The 17,825-nt window shown below is 38.8% G+C and overlaps 2 protein-coding genes across 5 annotated transcripts; both read left to right on the top strand.

Moving 5' to 3' along the window:
* The first annotated feature begins 3,727 nt into the window (after positions 1-3,727).
* LOC146579813 (sterile alpha motif domain-containing protein 9-like) lies at positions 3,728-8,212 on the top strand. Its single transcript, XM_085265191.1, has 2 exons — positions 3,728-6,345; positions 6,985-8,212. Exons 1-2 carry the CDS (start codon positions 3,735-3,737, stop codon positions 7,047-7,049), a joined length of 2,676 nt encoding a protein of 891 aa, XP_085121317.1. The 5' UTR covers positions 3,728-3,734; the 3' UTR covers positions 7,050-8,212.
* A 2,624-nt stretch (positions 8,213-10,836) lies between these two features.
* On the top strand, positions 10,837-17,776 carry LOC146579812 (sterile alpha motif domain-containing protein 9-like). Of its 4 annotated transcripts, XM_085265126.1 has the most exons (10): positions 10,837-10,897; positions 11,126-13,911; positions 14,212-14,255; positions 14,369-14,433; positions 14,579-14,793; positions 14,876-15,132; positions 15,630-15,758; positions 15,847-16,003; positions 16,096-16,130; positions 17,243-17,776. In XM_085265126.1, exons 2-9 carry the CDS (start codon positions 11,151-11,153, stop codon positions 16,104-16,106), a joined length of 3,639 nt encoding a protein of 1,212 aa, XP_085121252.1. In that variant the 5' UTR covers positions 10,837-10,897; positions 11,126-11,150; the 3' UTR covers positions 16,107-16,130; positions 17,243-17,776. The 4 variants fall into 4 exon arrangements, with proteins under 4 accessions (XP_085121252.1, XP_085121244.1, XP_085121228.1 ...); XM_085265118.1 differs by lacking the exon at positions 16,096-16,130 and having other exon boundaries at positions 14,215-14,255; XM_085265102.1 differs by lacking the exon at positions 16,096-16,130.
* The last annotated feature ends 49 nt before the right edge of the window (positions 17,777-17,825 follow it).

Below are 17,825 nucleotides of genomic sequence, written 5' to 3'. Positions count from 1 at the left end.
AATGATCAAAGTTCATTTCTAGGCATGTATGTTTTGCTGTAGCAGGCAATAGAGGCATCTTTGAAACATTTTTAATATTAATGTTATCAGTCTTAGCATATAGCAGCTATGGCGCCATAAGAATGGCGTCCTATGGCTTTGATTTTGCTTTCATAATAATGATATGTATTATTATAATAATACATATGAAAGCATTCTAAATAGAGTTAGCATGAAAGAACATGCACAGTAGACAAGTGTTTACTTGTTTCCAGCACTTAAAAAAAATCTTATTCTGTTCAGTAACTGTGTGTTACTGTCTTTTGAGTCAGTCAGTGGGATGTTTTGTCTAATATTCATATGGCCTCTTATCTTTGTAAGGCACACAGTTCTTAAATAATGTGGCAGGCGTTTTGTCACAATTTAAATGAGACTGAACTAAAATTGTGTCACTTTTTCACTGTACTAAAATTACACATCAAAACACAGTCCGGCTCAAAAGTTGAAGACCACTTGAAAAATGGTCTTGAGCATGCAATTTATTAAAAACAACACTTAAACTGAAACAGGCTGTTTTACAGCTGATCAAAAGTTTAGGACCTTTAAAAGGTCAAATCTGTGCAAAAATGTGGATTCATTGTCATTTTCTGTCAGGTAGCCAGATTGTAATGACGTTCTGATGGCAAAGGCAAAATAAAACGTGGTTCACGTTGTGAACGTGGTCGGTCTGTTGAACTGCATAAGCAGGCTCTCTTGCAACATGGCAGGACTAGAACATAAATAAAACATTTCCTTTGTTTTCTTCATATATAACTTTATTCTTTCAGTGGCAAAAGTAAAACTGCTCCTGCTTATTCCTCACTTAGAAGAAAAATATAAAATTTAAAAAAGGCACCAAAACCTATATCAACAGGGCTTCTTTCACATTTTTCTATATTACTGCTAATTAACCTCTGCAGATCTATGAGATCCATATTTAGCTGGACAAGATTGCATTTAATAGAAATAAAATTTAAACTCTTTCACTCCATTCATCTACATGACAGATGGGACTAAACTCGTAGAAAAGTACTCGACAGCTGTGGGATCCTTCTACATTTCCCCTTTTCAGCTGGTTGAAAAAATTGTCAGTTTAGTTCTCTGCACAGACACACATTATTTAAAAATCAAGCATTTCCACACGTTGTGCCAGACATTTTGTTTTTTGTTGTTCTGATTTTTGGCAGTGTTACTTGTACTGACAAGTCCAGGAAACTTCAAGCTGTGTGATGCAATGAACAGCTGTGCGTGTGTGTGGTACATGAAAGCTTGTGATCAGGCATCGTTTAGGGAGTACTTAATTTGCTTTTGCTTTGTTTTTTAAATAACAGATCATTTTCAAGATTGTGTTAATTTAATCGTGGGAAGCCAAAATTGTGATCAAGGTTACATTTCGTGGAGCCCTGTCATTTAGTTGTAATAACCAAAAGATCCTAAAAATGTCCTTATTAAGCATTATATGCACATCTGCAAACTAAGACCTATATAGCAACCTTAAAAGTGCATTACACCGCACTCCAATATCAGCATGACTATGTCATAACCTAAAAAACACTGGTAACATTTGACAGTCAGATAGTAAGAACAGAAAACATTGCAGTGGTACGTTTCATTATCAGAAAAAGGAAACTTAAAATGCCTTTGAAAGAAATGAAATGAAAGAAGAAAGAAATGAAGGAAACAAAGCATGTTAGAATATGAAAGAAACTGTTGACAGTGTTACAAAGTTTACAGTTGCATGGCCTCTTGTCAGTAACATATCTGTTGATCTCACCCCCACGCTTTTCCTGGAAATGTTCAATCTTTGTCGCACAATAATACTGCTGCGTCAAAGTAAGAAAACAATAACCTCAAACATTGAAGACATTTTTTTTACATTTTCCCTGATCTTTCATTGATAGCTTCTTCTAGATTTTCCATCTGAATATCTTTAATAGGCTTTATTCCAATCTGCCTTTTTCTCAGAAACAAGTAAATATAAAGTCCTAATGATTCCTTCAAACATTTTGAACATATCTTACTACTACCTCACCTGGTCAGTGTGTGCTGAGTATCTACTCTCACACCTACCTGGGTGTGACAAGTGGCTGTATACTATATATAACTCCAGCACAAAAGTCACTAGTCACTAATACATGTAAGATATGAGAGGACATCAAACACATTTGCATCAAGTAGAACACAAGGTAAGAGAAATCTTTATGGAGTTTTTGAGAAGTTACACTTGTAAATCTCTGTCCGGACACAAAAAGTGCTACATATACAACAGCAGTGATTACATCTTAAATCAACACAGACTTTCTGTTCAACAGTCTCAGAGTTTGGTATGAAAATTGATCAGATTTGTTTTTCTCAGAAAAATATATATTGAAAAGTATTTTATGTATGAATGTAAAATTTCACACCAATCATTATATACATGTTTAAAAAAGTTGAAGATGCTTGAGCAGATTTTTTTGTAAAGATTTGATGATATGAGATGGAATGACCCTACAGTCAATCTGTGGTTAGACCTGGGAAAAACTGCTTGGACATAATGATTCCAGGTTTTAGAAGATTCCAGGGGCTTGTAAAAGTACAATACATAAAATATATTTAGTGGATGAAGATAACTTTAGGGGTCAGAATTACAAGTTTGATGTAGAAGTACTTATCTCCAAGTCTGCTTTATTTTCTAAAACACTACTACATGCCAAATTTTAATTAACCCTTTAAACCAAGGGTCCCCAATCCCAGTCCATGAGGGCCGGTGTCCCTGCAGGATTTAGATGTGTCCTTGATATAACACAGCTGATTTAAATGGCTTAATGACCTCCTCAACATGTCTTGAAGTTCTCCAGACGCCTGGTAATAAACTAATCATGTGATTCAGGTGTGTTGACTCAGGGTGAGATCTAAAACCTGCAGGGACACCGGCCCTCGAGGCCTGGAGTTTCCTACCCTTGCTAAAAATGCTAACCGTCACTGGTGATGGGTTAGGGTTTAAAGCAGGGGTCCCCAATCCGAGTCCACGAGGGCCAGTGTCCCTGCAGGTTTTAGATCTCACCCTGAGTCAACACACCTGAATCACATGATTAGTTCATTACCAGGCCTCTGGAGAACTTCAAGACATGTTGAGGAACTTCAAGACAGCTGTGTTATATCAAGGACACATCTAAAACCTGCAGGACACCGGCCCTTGAGGCCTGGAGTTGCCTACCCCTGGTTTAAAGGCTAAATTAGGTCAGCGTTTAAAGGGTTAAAACCAGTAATTGGAGATTATGTATCGGAATTTCAGGAGCAGGACCACACCTCCAAACACGCTCCTTCCGGCTGTCATCTATATAGGTACCCCCCAGTACTGCAAGCTGATCCCTTGTTCTCCATTCTTTAACTTCTTCACTTCTATTTAGTACATGGGGATTTGCCCAGCCCGGGAGCCATCGCCAGTCCCCTTCAAGTCCTCCCCAAACCGCAGCTCAATTCATGTCAAAGCATTCACTTTTACCTACTAAAACGCTGTCACACCTAAAATGAGGACGTGGGCCCAGCTAGTGAATAATAACAATCAAGAATAAAACTAACGCAGTAGGTATAATTTGATGAATGTAAAATCCTAACCCTTAGTAATGTACATTTAAAATGTGTGTGTGCTACTGCCATTTAGCCTCAGAGAACAGTTCAGACTAAAAATCTTTTCACACGTTTATTATGCTGCAGGACACTTAAAGCTAAAGATGGCAAATGGACCAGCATGGTCCACTAAGGAAGGGGAATTGCATATGGGAAGCCTCCCATTGTTGGATATTCTCCATGCAGATCAGTTTGAAGGAAAATATTCAGATGAAGATCTCCTGGAATGCACAAAAAAGGCTGAGGAAAACTTTTACAGAGGGGCCCCACCTGAGTGGTTAAATTTCTACATCAGTGAACAGGCAGAGTCCCTAAAGACTGGAACTACTTTTATCAAAAGAGATGGATACGAAGAACTCAGGGAACAAATTAAGAAAAATAGAAAATTCCCAGGGATATCAACTGTAAAACTGACACACCAACCAGGATGTGGAGGAACTACAATGGCCATGCAGGTGTTGTGGGACTTGAGAAAAACCTTCAGGTGTGCTGTTTTAACTGGCTCCACCTCAGATATTACAAAAGTTGCAATGGAGGTTGTCCAACTTTTCACAGCAGGCAGTCAAAACCACCAGAGAACTGTGTTGTTGTTGCTGAACAATGAGTCGATTCTGGAAGATCTCCAGAGCAGCATTATGATGACAGTTGCTGAGCAGAAGATAGTTACTCGTATGCCTGTAGTCATTTTCCTCAGCTGTGTGAGAAACAATGCACCTCAACAGAGTGACCACGTTGTCCTAAAGAACACACTCTCAGACAATGAGAAGGACAAGTTTGATAAGAAAAAGGAAGAGCTTCAAAAGAGGTACAAAGATAAATGTGAACAATTTCATGGCTTTAACATAATGCAAAGTAATTTCTCTCAGGACTACGTCAGGGAGGCATGTGCTGCATTAGAAAAAAGGAAAAAAACAAACCAGTCACTGAAGCTTGCTGCCTTCCTGTGTCTGCTGAACGCCTACGTACCAGGTTCATATCTCCTGGAGTCTCAGTGCCTGGACTTCCTCAGACAAGACAAGTACGATGACCTTTCACTGGAGGATCAAATGCAGCCTTTAAATCATCTCATTATTACCTTCCAACAAAATGAAAGTTGTGAGAAAAAAGTCCGCATGGCTCACACTATGATAGCAGAATGTTGTACTAAACTGTTGGCAAAGGCAGGTGTGACCAGAAGTGACACAACAAGAAACTTCTTGAACAGTTTTTGCAGATATGAGATTCCTCTGTGGTTGCTTGGTTTTGTCAAAGACATGCTAACCAAAAGAGAAATGAAAAAAGAAGTGGACCAAGTCAACAGCACAGAAATGAAACAGGAAAAGTTTTCTAGACTAATTCTAGACATTCATACGATGGAGGGGAAATGTCAGTGTGCAACAGTTTTAGAGAAGGCCTCATGTAAAATCTTTCAAAATCCATTTTTTCCACAAGCTCTTGCTCGTTTTTATTATATAGAACTAAAAGACTACAATCGGGCAGAAATGTGGGCACAGAGAGCAATAGAAAGAGATCCTCAAAATTCATTTGTTGCTGACACACTTGGCCAAGTCCATAAAAACCGCCTAATGAAGCAAAATGTTTCTGCCAAAACAAGAGAAATTTTGCAAATGGCTCAAAAAGCAATTAAAGTTTTTGAAGATGAAGAAAGATTAGCTGAGGATGAAGATGGACCAGACATGAAAGAACATGGCAAGAGGAATGTTTCAAGACTTTTTAATTCAAGAGGGCTTTTTGGTTACCTGCAGGTCTGCAATACTCTATATGACAAACTTGTTAGTCAAAATGAAACCTGGGAAAAGGTTCTCACAAAAAAAGTATCGGCGACCTCTTTCCTGAAATCACTTAGAGGCTACAAACTCCTCGGATTCATTGAACTACTAGAAAGCCTCAGAGATAAAGTTGAAAGAAAATGCATTTTTTTGGAACAATATCTGACTTACTCAAAGCCTAACACGGAGAAAGATGATCCTGAATATATATCTGAAGACATCTCAGAGTGCTACCAGAAGTATGTTGGAGACACAACTGCAAAACAACTCATCCAGATGTTTCAGGAGGGAAACATAGATGACCAGTCTGTGGAAGTGCTGTCATTTCTTGTCAAACAATACACTCAATCAGAGCTCGAAGACATATCTACAAAGTGTAGAGAAATGTGTCCAAGTGCAGATTCAGAAACGTCTCTTGTCAACAACATCCTCACACTATTTAGACGGAAAATGCCCCCAAGTGACACAGACCCACCTGAGCTGCACATGTTCACCCTTCTCTTGTACTGGCCTGAAAATGAAGGCCAGTGTGTTTATGACATCAGTCAAATAATTCAGCAAATGCAGAACACTTACGAAAATGCATATAAGAAGTACTTTCGTGCCAGGTATCTTCTTCCTGTGTTTTTCATTGGAAAAGGTGAAGGTGTGAAAAGAATTGTTCACAGAACAATTATTGAAAATCATCTGAAAGCAAAACCAGATTGGAGCGATAACTGGAAGAAAGAAGAAATCTTCAGAAGTCCTGATGTCCAAGAGCTCCTTCTTAGACTTGATGGAGTAGTAAGAGACTACGGAGTATATACAGGAGTTGGTGGTAAAGAGACTAAGATCAATGCCAATCTGCAAAACAGCTGTTGGAAAAAACGTCAAGTTACCTTCTACCTTGGATTTACTATCAGAGGTCCTGTGGCCTTTGGCATTCAGAATAAAACTGCAGACACAGGTAAGATAACATAACAGTAACATTGCAATGAAGTAAAATGCTCTGCAAACATTCACTACTAGTTAGTAGTTGTTTCATGCTTTGCCTCTCCAAAATGTGAAATGTACACACATGTAGAAGTTGCATTACCAGCAGGGCGAGATAACATATTAAGCCAAGAAGTCAGGATTGAACAAAAAGACATAGAGTAAATTTCAGCTAGGTGGCATCTATGTATATAGATGTAAATGTGTTAATAATGTCCATTTGAACACTTTCACTTGATTATTGTCATGTTAGCTTGAAATAAAATATCTCACTCTGCAGTTACTACAGCGTGCAACTTACTGCAACTTCTGCATGTGTGTCTTTTTCATGGTTTGGAAAGGGAAAGCGTGAAATGGACACGGTGCACCGGCAGGTCTATTACAAGTTTTGACATGATTCACGGTGCAATAATAACATAAAGTACATACACATAAATGCAATATTACAAAATTAAACAGTGCAAATGAGAATTTATTTGGCTACATTACAGTAATAGTTACTTATTGGACTTTTTAGATTTACACCATAGCATAATATTGTATTGTGTTTTTTAACCTGTATTATCCATTTTTCTGTTGTTTTACTTTATTTTTTGTTTGCTGATTACATCAGTTATTGCAGATCAGAATGGGAAAACTCTGACCAACAGTGTGAAAGAGACCAAAGCTGCCCCTTAAGCTTTAAACATCATACAAGATAATGGGGGACATCCAAGTTTGTGAATCCTGCTCAACATCCCCCCCAATAGGAAAGTGATTCTGAAGCTTCCTTTATAGTATTTATGTCTTTTTATATGTAGGGGCAAAAACTAAAAGGCGAAAATTGTGCTGTAGCGTTGATGTGATGCATGTGATCCAGCACTTTTAGTCATGTATGTATTGTCTATGCTAACACCTAAACAACAGACTTTCAGACTTTCTGATTCTTAGAGATGATTTACTTCCTAAAATTTGGCTTCTTTGCATAGTGTCTATTTAATATTTTGTTTATACATTTCTAAAGACTTTGCTAATCAACATCTGAAGAAAAATGTCTCCTCAAAGTATCGTTTTAAATTGTTGTTTTGCTTCCTGTCTTGTTACTCCTGTTTTTTTTCCTTCCTGTATTCCCAGCTGTCTTCACCTCCCTGATCACCCTCGCTGTGTATATACTGGCCAAATCTGCCCTTGTCTGGTGCTGGAACGTAGGTTCTTTCTCCATGCTAGTACTTTCCAGGTTATGTTTCCTGCAGGCAAAGTCTTAGTCTACGTTTGCCTTTTGTTTTGTATTTTGTGCAACCTCTATAAATGGCTTGCTTTTGTTAAGTCCCGTATACAGGCATCTGCATTTGGGTCTTCTCAATTAAAGGTTGCCTTTTTGTGTTTGTTTTATGTGTTAGATTCTAAAGTATAAAAGAGGATGTACATGCTGTTAAATAAAGGTTCGATAATGTTATGGATTTATCCAAGTTTAAATGTGAAAAGGATTTATATTCAGTTTTTTGTTTGTTTGTTTTTGTTTTTACCCCTGTCTAACCAGTGTTTGATTTCTTTTTACTTATTGTTCTTGTCTAGTTTAGGAGGGCTGTTTGTTTTATTATCCGAGTTTACTCAATAAAGTATTTAATTGCACATTTACACACATTTGGTACTGATTTCATAGACATATTTGAAAAATTATATTTTATCCATCTTCTTCCGCTTTATCCGGGGCCGGGTCGCAGGGGCAGCAGCCTAAGCAGAGAAGCCCAGACCTCGCCACCTCCTCTAGCTCATCCGGGGGAACACCAAGGCGTTCCCAGGCCAGCTGAGAGATATAATCTCTCCAGCGTGTCCTGGGTCTGCCCCGGGGCCTCCTTCCAGTGGGACATGCTCGGAACACCTCAGCCAGGAGGCGCCCAGGAGGCATCCTTGTCAGATGCCTGAACCACCTCAGCTGGCTCCTTTCAATGTGGAGGAGTAGCGGCTCTACTCTGAGCCCCTCCCGGATGGCCGAACTTCTCACCCTATCTCTAAGGAAGAGGCCAGCCACCCTAATTAGTAAATTATATTTACTATTAATTTAAAGTTTGTTTGCAGATTATTTAGTACATCTGAAACAGTTAGTTGTTTAAAGCCCAGCCTAACAGTTTTGCACGTCTGGCCTTTAGTTTTGTGAAGTGCCACGTCTTATAAAATTATTTCAAAGTGAAATATTGGCATCATTTAATAACACACATAATACCATAAATTGTTAAACATGCTTTTAATTTATTTTGAGACATGATTAGTAGTGAAATAATATTAACATTATTTAATAATAAATCACTGACAATCCCCACTTTAAATGCCTGGGACTTTCCACCTTTTGGTTTAAGAATTGAAGAAGCCTCTTGGATACCAGGAAAAAAATACTCATGTAAAGTACAGTAACAAAGTGTTTGTACTTCATTGCTTCCCACCTCTGGATATAGCTGCATATTAAGCTCTATGGATTAAAAATAGGATCTCACTTAAGGCAAGCCGATTATTTTATATATAGCACCAAATCACAACAACAACATAAAGAAAACAGTGAACATATGTATGTGAAGGCAGACAAGGGAATACTTTTGCATATATATGTACATCTCTGGAGCAGGAGTCACAAGTTTGATTCCCACCTGGGGCATCTGATTCCCACCTGGGGCACCTGGGGCATCGGGTGGCTGTAGCTCAGGTGGCAGAGCAGGTCAGCCACTAATCAGAAGGTCGGTGGTTCAATCCCAGGCTGCCTCCTGGCTGCATGCCAAATATCCTTGGGCAAGATACTAACCCCATGTTTGCCTACTGGTGGTGGTCAGAGGGCCCGGTGGCGCCAGTGTCCGGCAGCCTCGCCTCTGTCAGTGCGCCCCAGGGCAGCTGTGGCTACAATGTAGCTTGCCATCACCAGTGTGTGAATGTGTGTGTGATTGGGTGAATGACTGAATGTAGTGTGAAGCACTTTGGGGTCCTTAGGGACTAGAAAAGCGCTATACAAATGCAGGCCATTTACCATCTGTATCCAGTAAGAGTCCTAGGCTAGACCCCCCCCTTCTCTCTCATTCTCGACATGAACGAGAGAGGGAAATATAAAGTCATGCCATCTCGGACGTCACCCTAATCAACAAAGTCCGAGACAGGTGTCTAGGTACCAGGGCACCCTGATGAGAAGTGGGGAAACCTGGATCCCCCGTAGCCAGTTACCAAGACTAGGTGAAGTACCCTCAGAAGATCTACTAGATGATGTGATTGCAGCACTAAGAATGATACCTGTATGCTAAGCGGAAAGGAGGAGAACGGGGACTGGTGAGTGTCAGTACCACGGTCCAGGATGAGACAACAAACATCCACAAATACATCAGGAAGATGGCAACACATAACAGCAGGGTGCAAGATGCTAGCAGGCAGGGCATACATGGAACGCCATAACCAAGTGGCCGGCATAGTGTACAGGAACATCTGTGCCAAATATGGCCTGGAAGTCCAGAGGTCAAAATGGGAGACATCCTCTAGGGTGGTGGAGAATGACTGAGCTAAGATCCTGTGAGACTTCCGGATGGAGGTGGCTAACCAACCGGATATAGTGGTGGTGGCCATAGACCACCAGTAGGGGTGAGAGGAGTTTTTTTTTATAGAGTGACCTCTATATAAGTCTGTCATGTCCTTTTACCCTTTTTAAGACCAGAACCAGGTTATGTACACATGATTTTATAAAACATAGGTCAGCATTCATTAAGTAAGTGTGTGTGTGTGTGTGTGTGTGTGTGTGTGTGTGTGTGTGAGAAAGAGAGTGAATGTGACAGAAAAAGAGAGTGAAAAACATTTTGGATAATAGAGAACTGTCTGTGATCAAGCCACATAAATATTCTTTTTTGATGCGCTTCCAAACACTCTTCATTGATTATTTACATTTGCTTACATCCTAACCTATTTTAATGCCCTCCTTTTATTTGTTTAAATGTTTCCAAATACTCAAGCACTGTTTAATTGCAAACTGAGACCTGAACAGCAGCCACATGAGTGAAATAGAGACAGAAAGAATTGTTATCTTTCATCATTAAACCGTTCATAGTAAAGCCTTAGTATTTCCTGTTGTGACAAGCATTTCCTAATCAAATGAAGTCACCCTGCCCTTTAAACAAATGTAGGTAATGTTTCAAAATAGGACAATATTAACATATATCACATATTTTATTATTTTGTTGGCCAAATTTGCAAATTTCCAATCTTTAGCGTCTGATTGTGCAATATTTTATGCCAGCTTGACGTGTTTATTGACTGAACACGTCAAGCGTAGCCTCTGCTTTTTTTAAAAACCAGGAAGAAAATGTGCTGTTAAATTGACTCATTCCTTTTTTTAAACTACTCTGAAACTGGAACTGCTCTAACATTCAAACTGTAGAGGTGTACATGTCTGTACCTGATTATCCCAACCTGCTTTGGGTGTGACGACTACCTTCCAGGTTACATGACACATTCACGGTCCCAGTGCTTGAACACACACATAATAGCAGGTCTTTAGAGCTGTCCGTGTAATTTGGGAGAAGGTAAGAAAAATCTCTTAAGATCTGCAAATGACAAATGGAAGTTTTAATTGAAGTTAGTGTCTGGTTCTTTACATGGAGAAGGCTATATTTATTTTATGTGATTGACCAGCAATGAAATGGCTATTTAAATGTATCACATTCCATAAAGTGAATGTAGGACCTAAATTACAAATAGTTTAAGCTAAGACATAAGACGGACTCATGTTTGTTTTGTTTAACATTCATTAGGGTGAAGCAAAGTGAAAGTGTGAAGATGGCAAACAGACCAGCCCTGCCCACTGCTGAAGGTGGACAAATACATGTAACGAGTAAAATCAGTGATTCCTTCTCATTTTTGGATGTCCTCTACACCAGACAGTTTGAAGGAGAGTTTGTTGAACCTCAACACGCTGAGCAAGTGGAGGAAAACTTTTACAGAGGGGCCCCACCGAACTGGTTAAACTTCTATATCAGTGAACAAGCAGTGTCAGATGGCAATGCAACTCCTTTTATCAAACGAGATGGATATGAAACCCTTAAAGAACAAATTCACCTGAGAAGAAAAGGCCCTGGGACATCAACAATTAAACTGTTTCATCAACAAGGATGTGGGGGAACCACACTGGCTATGCAGGTGCTGTGGGACTTGAGGAAAACCTTCAGATGTGCTGTTTTGACAGGCTCAACATTAGATATCACAAAAGTTGCGCAAGATGTGGTCAGCCTTTTTACAGCAGGTAGCCATGGCCACCAGAAAACGGTACTGTTGTTACTAAATGATGAGTTCATATTGGACATCCTCCAGGACAGGATTATGGAAGAGATTGCTGAACAGGATATAGAAATTGATTTGCCTGTGGTAATTTTACTGAACTGTGTGAGAAGCAGTGACGGGATTATCCACCAAAAGGAGCGTTCTTATGAACTGAGACAAAAGTTCAAGAGGAAAATGAGAAAATCTATTATTCTCAAAAAATCTCTCTCAGACAGAGAGCAAGCAGACTTTGATATGAAAAAAGAGGAGCTTGGCAGAAGATTTGGTGATCGATGCAAGCAGTTTCATGGTTTTAACATTCTGCAGTCTAATTTCTCTCAAGCCTACATCAGGAACGCATGTGCTACATTAGAACATATCAAAAGAACAAATAAGCCACTGAAGATGCAGCTTGCTGCCTTCCTGTGTCTGCTGAACGCCTACGTACCAGGTTCATATCTCCTGGAGTCTCAGTGCCTGGACTTCCTCAGACATGAAGATGAAGATGACCTTTCACTGGAGGATCAAATGCAGCCTTTCAGTCATCTGATCGTCACCTTCCAACAAGGTGAAAGATCTGAAAAAAAGGTTTGCATGGCTCACAATATGATAGCTCAGTGTTGTACTGAACTGTTGGGTGATGCAGGTGTGACCAGAAGTGACACAACAAGACACTTCTTGAACAGTTTTTGCAAAAGTTATGTTCCCCCATGTTTGCTTGGGTTTGTCAAAGACATGCTAACCAAAAGAGAAATTAAAATAATAGAGGACCCAACTGGTGTAATTAATGAGAAGAAAGAAAAGTTTTCCAGACTGATTCAAGATATTACAAAGACAGAAGATGATGACAAAAAGAAAGGCAAAAGTCAGAGTCTGTCAGTCTTGAAGGTGGCCTCAAAGAAATTTGATGACAACCCACTTTTTCCACAAACTCTTGCTCGTTTATATTATATAGAAATAGAAGACTACAATGAGGCAGAAATTTGGGCAAAAAAAGCAAAGCAGAGAGCACCTTGGAGTTCATATGTTGCAGATACACTAGGCCAAGTCCATAAGATCCACCTGAAGAACTTAAAACTTTCTGCCAAGCCAAGAGAAATTTTACAGCTTGCCCAAAAAGCCATTGAAGCTTTTGAAGATGAGGAACGACTTGCTGAGAATGAACACATGAAAGGCAAACAAGGAGATGGCAATAAAAAAGTCTTGCGTGCTTTAAACACCAGAGGGCTGTTTGGTTATCTGGAAGTTTGCACCCTGTTGTATGACCATCTTATCAGACATGATGAACTTTGGAAGCAAGTTCTCACAAAGACTGTGTCTCTGGGCTCTGTCCTGAAATCCCTCGGAGATGAGAAACTTTTCAGGTTTAAGGAGCTAATAAACAGCCTCAGAGATTTGGTTGAGAAAAGATCTGAATTTTTCGACACTTTTTTAACTTATTCATATTCTGTTGTAAAGAAAGAAGATCCATCCTACATTTCCAGAAAGACAATAGAATGCTACAAAAAGTATGTTGGAGACGCAGAACCAAATGATCAACTCCAGAAAGCCTTCCACAAACTTAAACAAAAACTGGCTGTCACTTCTCCGGGAGTACTTTCATGTCTTGAAAGATGCACTAGATCAGACACCAAGGACATTGCTGTATGGTGGAGAGAAATCTGCCAACACAAACATTCTGCTACACATGCCTTACTCAACTACGTTCTGGCCAATATCATGCTGATAAATATGAAAGAACCTCCGTCCAGCTCCGACTACCAAAGCAGCTTTACAGAGAAAATGCCATTGGCTCCTGAGATGCAACCCGAGTTTCACATGTTAGCTCTGCTGTTGTGTTGGCCTACAGATGGTGAAGACAAATTGACCTTTGACCTCCCTCATTTAATCCAAAATATTCTGTATTCCTATGAACAAGAATATAAGTCACTCTTTCAGTCAAGGTACCTTCGACCCATATTTTTTCTTGGACCGGGTCAGGGTCTGAACAGACTTGTTCACAGACGCAACCTTGAAATCTTGTGGACCCAAGATGCACTGGAAGACCCAAAAACAAACTGGAGGAACGACGATATTTTCAGAAATCCAACAGTCAAAGACAAACTTCTCAGGGTTAAAGGGGTGGTGAGAAATTACAGGCTGTATGCAACATTTGGCGGCACAGAGATCAAGTTGGATGTTAACCAAAAAGACAGCCTCTGGAACTCAGGCCATGTGTTCTTTTATCTTGGATTTACAATCAGTGGTCCTGTTGCTTACAACGTTCACAGAAGAACTGAGGGTAAGAAAATGAAACTATTAAAATCCTTTCCCTCAACAAATTAAATGCTTTCCTCTTTGAGTATTAAAAATTTTCATGTTATAATGACAATAGTTGTTTTAATACAGCTAGGTTGATAATTTTACATGACCAAATGGTGTTTCCTCCATTTTTCTGCTTTAAAGATGCTAAGATTAAAAAGCATGTTTTTTATGTACTTATATCATATAGAAATCTCGCACAAGTTAAAGTAACGTTAAAATTGTGCTAGAATTATTGCATTTTGTTAGCTAGCTCTTTAAACATTAACTTTGCTTTAAGAAGAACCTTCTGAGAGACTTCTGAAAGCTTTTGGCAATGAAATGGTAAGTCTCTGTTTCTGTGGATTTTTTTCTACTCATTTATTGCATCTTACAATAATTGTAAAGATTTTACAATTTCAATGACCATGACAATGTAAAAATATCTTGTACAACAGGACTCCAGTCCGTGGACGAAGCTGAAACCTGAAGTCCAGATAATGGACAAGGTTCATACTTACAGGTGAAGGTTATCACTAATTACAAGACACACAATGAAGTGGTTTGGGTTTAAAGTACCACTTTGTACTATTTGCAGTTTTGCTGTTTCTGTTCGTGCATGTGAACAGAGCATAACAGAGCATTTTGTCTTGTCTATTCAAATTCAGCCTGCAGTCTGAAAGTGGCAAATATGAATGCAGCGAGTCTGCCTTGCGGTGGGTTTGTAAGGAAACCGTCAGCTTCAGATACCAGTTTAGCTCATGGGAGCGATTCATGAGGAAACCTGTATGCATGGACTACATACCAGCAGGACCCCTAATGGACATCAAAGTCACAGATGGGAAGCTAGAGGAAGTCCGTCTGCCGCACTGGATCTGTACAGGTGAGCAGTCGTAAAACGCATATGATTGTTTTATTACAGTAATAAAGATATTTATGCACACATGACTGTTTGTGCTTTGCAGGTGAAAATGCAGCAATGTCAGACATATTTCGAGTTCTGCATGTGGACAGCAGTGGAGGTTATTTGGAGCAAGTGTCTGAAATGACATCATCCCATGTGAAGTTAAACAAGCCGGAGTTCTCTCTAAGAGGAGCCATGATCCTAAAGAAACTGGGCCTATATCTAAAAGTTTTTGCTGATGTCTTGATATACATGCAAATCACATCTGGCCTCACTCTGCACGTTTACCTGGTCCCACATGATCCTCTAATACAACAGGTAATACAATGCCACGTACTGGAGCAACAATATAAAGTAGAAGTGAGGAAAAATATATAATAACACAGAGAAATAAAATGCTCTCATTGATAAATACAAAAACACAGTGACACTACAAGGCAACAAATTAATAGAGTTTGGTCTCTAAATGTTTTGACAACCCAACTGACAACATTATTGACTTTCAGGCAGAGAAAACTGCATTAAAAGTTAAGAACTTACAGCCATCTTTATGCTAATGTAATTTAATCATTCTTTCAAAAGCTGTTTTTTGAACAGCTTTGAGCTTTTTTTTAACTTTGTAGTTGTTACTTGTGTTTGCTTGGCATTTTCCCTTTTCAGTTACATGGATTGCAGTAGTGCAAATCAATGTTCTCATCTTGATATAAACACAAACACATATGTTCATTAAAGACGTGAATAGATGTGAACACGATTCCCAAAGATTTCCAACCATTACTTGTATGTGAAGAATGGTCCATTTTTCCATGTTTCAGGAAGTGGAGAAGAAGGAGAAATCTGACGGATTCAGAAAAATCCAAAAGACAAGTCCTGTTGACCCTGTACAGCTGGAGAGTTATTTCTACCTCTCAACAGACTGGGACACAGCACAAATCTGCCCTGAGGTTTGGACTAAGCTGCCCTTCTGTTCATTGCACCATAACATAGAAACAGCAAAAATCCTCAAGTTTCCATAAAACGTTTTCTCTGCAGAAACAGCAGTTCATGTTGGAGTGGAGCGACACTAATTTCTTTGAGGTGGTCATTGGAAATGAAAAAAGCGAGTTCGGAAACATGAAACTGAAACTTGAAGTTGAGCGCAGGGGAGGAAAGGAAAAGGACACCGTGTGGACGTGCGCTATCGGAACAGGTTAGTGTTTTATATGTTGTTACCCTAACGCAGCTCATCTAAAATATTTAGACAAGGCCAGTATTTGACCAGCTTGACCCCTTTTATTCCAGATGAATATTAAGCACAAGTATTCACCAAGAACAGGGTAAGAGGTTCGCTTTAATCCATGATTATTTTATAAAGTAAATTCCTTTTTCAAATCTTATGATTTGCTTATCAAGACATAATTTAAAAAGAAAACTGGGTTCTGAAACAACCTAAAAACAAACCTGAGAGAAACAAAAAGCAGTCTTTCTTTTTCACCCATTTGCTGTAAAGTTCTCGCTGTGGTCTGGATCACTGTCTCTTTGCACGATTTCCAGTTTGATCCCGTCGCTATAAAACAAAGCCCAAACCATCACCCTTCCACCGCCGTGCTCGACAGTTGGTTTGAGGTGTTTGTGCTGATATGCTGTTTGGTTTTCTCCAAAGGTAGTGCTGTGTATTTTGTTCAAACATGCCTACTTAGGTCTCACCTATCCAAAATATATTGCTTTTTTTTTTCACATGCAGCATTGCTGCTGTTCTTTTTAGATAGAAGATATTTACCCTCTTTCCAAAAAAGCCCGTTCAAAACTTGTTCATCTTTTTCTAATTGTACTCTTATTAACTTTAACATGCTGAGGCCTGCAGAGTCTCAGATGTAGCTCTTGGGTTTCTTGCAGTTTCTCTGAGCAGGGCATGGTCTGATACTGGGATGAATTTACTGGGATAGTGACTCCTGTGTTGACTGGAAGCTATCTTGAATGTTTTCTGTTTGCGAATGATCTTTCTTCCCAGACTGAAGAACATCAGCAATTTCTTTTTAAAAATTATTGCTTTCCTATTTGGAATTGTGTTAACACACACCTGAATGCTCCAGACTAGGAAACTACTGAACGACTGCTTTTGTAGAGATGCTGATTATCAATAATCAAGTGCATTTCTGTATCAGCACCTGGCTGTTACTTGCACAGGGAGCAGTGTGCTTAGTTATTTAGCATTTTGGCTTAATTTTCACTAAATAATGACGTCATGTTGCTGTTCATCTACAGTTTCAGTAATTTTACAGTCTTGTAAAGACCAGGAGATTTTCATTAGGTGCTGATATGTAAAACCTTATAACTGAAAACAGCTTCTTTTTTCAGAACTATATATTTATGAAAAACTATATTGTAGAGCATTACAACTTACTGTGTTTTATTATGTTTTACATTTGCTTTTTATTTTTCTGGACAGCATTTCATGGATCGCCATTCAACGGCTCTGATGGACAGTGAACGAGGCAGCAGCCGTTCTAGACAAACTCCAGGAAAAAGATTTGATCTCCAATGAGAAATTTGATGCTGTGAGAAATTTAAATGAGAGATTATTCAAAGATGAGCTCTATGAAGTCTAAGGGATAAAGTCTCTGAGGTTTCTCATCTATGAGCTTGAGTGATCTCAATGTACTGTTTAGAGAATGTTAAAATATGAACCACATTTTAAGTTTTTTTTTTTTTTATTTAACTCAACCAAATATATATTTTTCTCTTGTTTAAAAAAACCTTTCTTTATTTTTTTTAAATTGTTTATCTTGTTTTTATCTGTGTAATTTAATTTCTTTAACGTTTTTCTACAACATGGGATACAGATGTTAATGTTTACTCAGAATACAGGCAAATAAAATATTCTGAACTTTTATATTTAAATTAAAAAATACCTGATTGCTACAATTCTAACTTTTAGTCACAGAAATTTAAAATACTACATTTTGTGTCCAAAGGTTAAAAAAGTACAGTGACATGATGTGTATTAAAGTGAACAAAGTTTACAATGAAGC

This window comes from Mchenga conophoros, linkage group LG3 (genome assembly GCF_057382185.1).
Source record: "Mchenga conophoros isolate Kocher_MC1m ecotype Shallow Benthic linkage group LG3, M_conophoros_male_GT1.1, whole genome shotgun sequence".
Lineage (NCBI taxonomy): Eukaryota > Metazoa > Chordata > Actinopteri > Cichliformes > Cichlidae > Mchenga > Mchenga conophoros.
Note: the sequence above shows the minus strand (reverse complement) of the source record. Positions and strands in the feature narration are given on the sequence as shown.

Coding starts and splice junctions, on each gene's coding strand:
- LOC146579813 (XM_085265191.1), top strand. CDS start 3,735: ATGGCAAATGGACCAGCATGGTCCACTAAGGAAGGGGAATTGCATATG. Junction 6,346..6,984: donor GAATAAAACTGCAGACACAG/GTAAGATAACAT, acceptor TGATTACATCAG/TTATTGCAGATCAGAATGGG.
- LOC146579812 (XM_085265102.1), top strand. CDS start 11,151: ATGGCAAACAGACCAGCCCTGCCCACTGCTGAAGGTGGACAAATACAT. Junction 13,912..14,211: donor CGTTCACAGAAGAACTGAGG/GTAAGAAAATGA, acceptor CTTTGCTTTAAG/AAGAACCTTCTGAGAGACTT. Junction 14,256..14,368: donor AAGCTTTTGGCAATGAAATG/GTAAGTCTCTGT, acceptor CTTGTACAACAG/GACTCCAGTCCGTGGACGAA.